Source organism: Camelus ferus, chromosome 12 (genome assembly GCF_009834535.1).
Source record: "Camelus ferus isolate YT-003-E chromosome 12, BCGSAC_Cfer_1.0, whole genome shotgun sequence".
NCBI lineage: Eukaryota > Metazoa > Chordata > Mammalia > Artiodactyla > Camelidae > Camelus > Camelus ferus.
In genome coordinates, this window is record NC_045707.1 from 57,497,737 (window position 1) to 57,504,272 (window position 6,536).

A 6,536-nucleotide genomic window follows, 5' to 3' on the forward strand; every position below is an offset into this window, starting at 1 on the left:
TCTTAAGTTTCATGTTTGAGTGACTGGTGACATCATTCATTGAGAGAGTCAACACTGAAAGGGTGCTAGGTTAAGAGGTAGGGATACAGGCAGAACATCATGAGCTTAATTTGTACCATATTTACTTGGAGGCACCATTGAGACATTCAAGAGATGTTAAGAACCTAAAGATCAGTTGTGTACATTGTTGGATATACAGATATTAAAATCAGGAAAGATATCTGGGCTGGAGGTGTAATCTTGCCCAGGGCTAGAACGGTCTACTGCTTTATAATGATCATGGATAGTGACAGAGGCAGCGGCAGATTTCAGTCAGTGGAATGAGTAAAAGATAAGGAAACAGAGACCACAATTATGTACCAGTCATTATGGCAGATTAAATACGGCTTCAGATTCATTACTATTTCTTCCATTGAAAAGTGACATTTAATTTGCTTCTTGGGGATCCTGGGTTGACTTTAGTAACTTGCTTGACCAGAAGAATGTGGTAGACATGATGTTCTAGGACTTTTCGTGCTAGGTCATACATAGGGAGCCTTGTGATTTCTGCCTGAGCATCCTGGAACATGTGCTGTGAAGAGGCCCAAATAGCCCAAATAGAGTGTTCTTGCTAAAATTATTAAGCTCCTTAAGCCTCTATTTCCTTATTTGCATAATAATACACACAATAATTTTTAGTAGTTGCTTTATCATTAGTGTTCACTTAATCTGTAATAAAGTGAATTAAGTAGCATAAAAGGAGATAAGATTTGGCTTGTTTTTCCCTTTACAAAGGATTCTTTTTGTAAGATATTAGCACTATAACAGTTTTAGTGGTAACTATTTATAATGTTATCATAAGCTGTCCTTTACTCCATTTTACAATCTGGCAAGGAAAATTTAAAAGAGAGCAATACATTAATAATTTTAGACCCAGTTTAAACTTTGGATTAAATTCTAGATCCTTTTCTCAGCAACTGTAGTATTTTAAACAATTAAATCATTAGTCAACTAACATCAAACCAGAATTCTTAAAGAAATAAATTAGATGGTCTGTGCTTTTTGCGATAGTGTGGGACCATTCAGAGGTGATATTTTCAGGGGCCCTTTGCCATCTGAGCAGGGCTTTTCTGAGCTGGTGCTCTAATACCACTCCCAGAAATACCACCTCTGAAAGTCAGGGAATTCAACTGCTTCTTTAACCTAGTAACTGTTACAACCTCAAAGAGAGAATTTCAGGAAACACCACTCTCAGATTAGGTATTTAATGGAATATTTAAGATGGAATGCCATCTTAAAGAAGAACTTACGGCTATGATATAACCGATAATTTTATCTGACTTACATTTTTCAAATGAGGAAAACAATAGGAGCAATCAAGACACCTATATAGCAGCTTGCTTCCAAGTGGTACTTCTCAATTTCCATAACCTCACTGGATGTAGTTTTCCTGTGTAACCCAGTGAACTTGCATTTCCCAGGCTTGAGGAGAAGGGAGTCTCTTTGGACTCTTATTTCCTGAGAACCTCCTCCCCATCAAGTTGCAGATGGGAAAGGGAACATTTTCCTTGTTTTCCTATAAATTGACTGGTAGTGACATGTTTTCCACCAGCAGAGATGGGTCTGATAAAAGCTTAGTGGCAGCCCGGTTGTCCAGTCCATGGGATTTATAGATGGCAAAATCCTGTCCTTACTTGAATATTTTGCCAGTATCACCCCTTCTCCACTCACCTGTCCTACTTTCTTGAAGTAGGGAAGGCTCTTCTGGGTCTGGACTACTGTAACCAATTCCCAAAGGCCCTTGTCAAAAAAGTGTGTATGACTGCATGTGATGCGTTGTGCTGAGCTCTTTACTGAATAGACGCTAGCCTTCAATTTAGTCCGTTGGAAATGAGATTAATCGAGCAAGCTGTCATAGAGAGTACTGTCTTTAATTATACATTAATCACATCTGTATTAAATCCAGAGCTAAATAAAACTCTAAATATTTTGAAGCATTATAATAGTAACAGAATATCAAATTCACTTGCAAGGATAGGATTAGCTGGGGTTTGGTAATAAAATTAATATTTATTCACTTGAATTAAAAAATCACATTATATTCTGCTTATTTTGATTAAATGGAATAGCATATGCTAATGTGTTTTAACATTGAGCTTTAAAAAAAAAACAATATTCTTATAGTTCCCTTTATTTTAATTCTACTAAGAACAACAAATTTCCAACTTCTTCATAGGAGACAGTGTCTAAGAAAAGTGAATCACTCAAACTGAAGTTGAAATTATATTGACTCTTTATAATGCCCTCTTGAATTCTCTTACCTTCAAATCCTCACTGTCAGATCATGGATAAGACTGACCTGTGTGCTGACAGTCAGCATCCCGTATGAGGGCATGATGCTAAAAGTGACAGTGGCTACAATATTTTTTGAACCCAGCCCCTCTTCTCTCCCTTCCTTTATGGAATAACGTCTATTCTTGTAAGCCTGATGACTGGTTTGTCCAGAAAGAAGGGGAAACCTTCCTGAGAATGGCGTGATTGCCAGGCTCTAGCCAAGAATCCATATGCTTTGGCTGGTGAATATATGTAACTACAAACCATTAGACATTTTGAATTAATGTACAAATGAGAGGATAAGACAATTATCTTTATTTGCTCTCTGTGAACAGCTACTGTAGATGCTTCAAGGATATTTCCTTTTTCTCTCTCTCAGTGGTAACCTTGTGAGAATTATCCCAGTGATTGGCTACCTAATTTTCCAATTAATTGTTTAATTTTATCTCAATTTATTCTAAAAGAAATTTAAATGATGAACAATAAAGGGTACATGTTCATCACACAACACATGCAGTAAAATACAATTAATAAAATGAAAAAGGCTGTGAAAAAGAGAAAGGCAATTGCAATCTGCTTCACTTTACTGCAGTTTGTGTAAATTTTCTTATGCCAGCATTTTAATAATACAAAAAAAATCAGCTCAGTACCTTTAAATATTTTATTGACAATATTAATATATTAATGTATCAAGATGTTTTCAGGCAAGTAAATAAATATGACCTAATACATGATTTCTAATGTACTGTAGGTATTAAGATGATGTAATGTTGTACATTCTTTTTGTTTAAAAATATGTTATTGTCCTGAATATCTTCTATATTTTCTCCACAGAGACACACACTTTGATATTATACTGGTACAACACTAAGATAAAGGAAAAATTAGTAGTTAACAGGCTCCCTTGAAATATACTCAAAATAGAAATATGGTATTTTCATCTGTGACACCAACAGGACCTAAACTGAGTCCATGAAATGATAAATATTCAGATTCATCTATAAAACCAACTGTTTCAGTATTTGCAGCTCCATCCTAAAGATTCCGTATCAATGACTGTCGATTCTATTGAGGGTTCTTTCACAAAATCATAAACCAAAGTATTTCTTCATTGAAACAATTTTATTTATGGCGGAATTTCCAAAATCTCTTGTATCTTGAAATCATCCACAAAGTACTATTTTGTGCTTACATTAAAAAGATGCATTTTTATAAGAAAAAATCAAAATATATACCATTAGGCAGTATTGTTATAGTTTTATTTAACACAATATAACCAAAGGATTAAAGAGAAAAGCAAACATTAACTGTATTTAAACTCCCTATAACTGATTTCCAGCTGTTCTAATGTTTTAGAGAAAATATAAGGATTTAAACATCAGAGATAATATTTTGATAAGCAATATTTATAAAAAATATAAGTTAAGTATTGCAACAAGCTACCTGTGATGAATTGCCCCCTATAAGAAATACTATTGGGACTACATATCTAAAGCAAAGACAAAAGAAACAAAGAAGAAAAGAAATAAAGTATTAATTGCAATAGTGACTTTTTAGTTAAATACACTTTCTTATAAAGTGGCAAGATAATATTTACAAATTTACAATTGAGAGGAAATGCTTATGTACAGGTTGTCTTGCTTTTGGACTCTTGCGGCCTTCTTCCTCCTGTGTCATAGGCCCTCCTGGTGGAACTCATCTAGGCTAGATTTTTAGTTCATAGCACATGATAGATGAGCCTGGAACTAGAAGCCCCTGGAGTTGCAGGCTGAGAATCGGTGCTGGCAACTGGGGAGAGAGAGGCCGGGTCCTGGAGAGGCAATCCAGGTTGCTCTGAGTTGGTGATCCGATCCACTATGCTGGATAAGCAATCCAAGCTGGATAAGGAGCTTTTATCTGTGGCATATACTAAGGATACAAGGAGAAAGCCATTAAAAAAAAAAATCCCCCAATAGATTGACTTGCTTATGTTGCCCCTTAAAATTGTAGGTCAGCATCTTTGAAACCCAGAGGTCAGGTGGTCACAGAAAGCCTGATACAGAAATTTGCAACAAGTATGTAGCAGTTCATGAGGATGAAGGTGGGGAGTGGAGAAACACCCTGGTAATGTTTCTAGCAAAAGCAGTTATGTTAGTGTGTGTGCATGGGTGTATCCGTTAGGGAATTTTGAGCAGAAGATATGTGTTTATTTTGCTCTGCCAAAATCTCCCCATAAAAACCATCACTTCTATTCTCTTCCTGATACTGCCTGAGAGAATAGACCCTGCTTTGATAGGCTGAATTGTGAAGCTGAACTAGTCTTTAAACTCCTCTGCAGTCATCAATTCTTACCATTTGGTACATCAGGACAGTAGACGCTGTCAAAACTGCTGCTCTTTCTGGACCAGATAGGGCTGTTACATTCGGGCTATAATCAAAGACAAAAGAAGATGTTTGTGTTAAGGTCTTGGCCAAAGATGCCCTGACTTAGGGTAAGGCAGTTTTTACCCATGAGCTCCGTAAATTGGCCACTCTCAATCACCCTCATTGCTTGATTTAGGAAGGGCTAGCCCTCACCAAATTGCAAGGGCACTGAGGTCAATCTCTGCGCTTGGAGAAGAGGAGAGAGCAGCAAAAGGAAGAGGGGGGTGGAGTTCAGCAGCAATGTGCATTGGGTTAACCATGCAAAATGGATTGGAGTAGAAGGAAGCCACACTAATTCAGAGAGAGAACACTTTCCCAGGGCAAAAACACATTAAAACCTGGCAGCGTTGAAGCAAACGCTCTCTGAAAAGAATGCATCAACATCTTCCAGCCAGGCCTCAGCAGAACAGGGACTGACTGGGGCCATGCGGGTATTTCTTTACATTTCTTCATTAAACTACAAACTGTGGGACAGTGGGAGCCTCAGACAGTTGCCTGTGGATGTTAGTGTATTACAGGGTCCACTGGTGGTATATATTGGAAGTAAACTGATTAATGGAGAAAACATCTCATTGATCATTCATAGCCACCTATCTCATATGACAACCCCCTCCTACAGTGTACACCTAGAACTTGGTCGGAAGTCAAATTAAAGCCTATTCAGCAGCTTTGTTCCTGGCATCTGTCTAAACGTGGCACCTGTCTTTTACCACAACTGCCTCCCTCCCTCACACACCTAACTATTCGTCAATAACCACTGAATATTTGGTTGCTATACCCGGCTTAAATGAGATGTAAAGATTTTTGGAAAAACTTTGGAGGGCCCACTAGGTACAGAGTATCTCTTACCATGCCATCAGAGCAGCTGGAGGTGGGGCTCGTGGGCTCGGAGCAGCTCTGCCCCGGCAGGCTGTAATAGTTTTCCACCTGCTCCCTCAACAGCTCCTGCAGGCTCTCAATGTAGCGGATGGCATTCCTGAGGATCTCCACCTTGGGCAGCCTCTGGTTGGGGTTGGTCGTGGTGCATCTCTTGAGCGTCTCGAAAGCCTGGTTGACCTTCTTCAGGCGTCTTCGCTCGCGCATGGTGGCCGCCTTCCGCCGATCCATGGTGGTGGACTTCCTCTTGCATGCTTTGCAGGCCCACATGAGGCAGTGGCCGGCCTGGTGGTGGCCCATAGGTGCTCTCACGTGCTTCATCCTCGTCTGAGCCTTGCAAGTCTGCTTTGTGCGCCCCGAAGGCAGCCACTCGCGGCTCAAACTCGTCCCCGAACTCGCCCTCAGGGGACGGGATGCAGGAGCCGTCGTAGAAGTACTCAGAAGGCGAGAACTGGCAGCCGTCCATCATGTCCATCTTCTGTGGAGGGACAGCCGGTGCACCTGGACAGCAGCGAGATAGATAGGGGAGAAACCGGAGCCTGGCGCCGCTGCGGGCAGGCAAACCCCGGGCGGAGCTCCCAGGTCGGTTGCTCCGGTAATTAGCAAGGGCAGACGCCTGGCGGCCTGGGTCGGCCGCGCTGGGGTTGGGGCTCTTTATATATTGTTGGGGGAGGGAGGCCAGCCCCAGTGGCCCGGCACTATTAGCATATCCCACTGCAACCCCCCCGAGGTTGTCTGGGCAGATCTCCGCCTTTCCTCTAGAGACAATTTGCTGTTTACTGCCCCTTTTGACGCTAATGGTTTTACTGCATTTCTGCTGGGGCGGGGGTGATGGCTCCCCAACCCGCTTACCAGCGCTCTCTAGATTACCCAAACCTAGGGACGCTTAAAGAGTGTCTCAGACAAAAGCAAAGAAAGAACTCCAACTTTTTACAGTTGTTCTC

General features: G+C 40.6%; 1 protein-coding gene across 1 annotated transcript; it reads right to left on the reverse strand.

Annotated features, from left to right (window-relative positions):
* Positions 1–3,045: 3,045 nt before the first annotated feature.
* On the reverse strand, positions 3,046–6,257 carry MYF5 (myogenic factor 5). The gene is given in 4 exon segments (XM_006189290.2): positions 3,046–4,221; positions 4,645–4,720; positions 5,566–5,907; positions 5,909–6,257. Coding segments are annotated over 4 exon segments (768 nt in total). The 5' UTR covers positions 6,068–6,257; the 3' UTR covers positions 3,046–4,030.
* Positions 6,258–6,536: the final 279 nt, after the last annotated feature.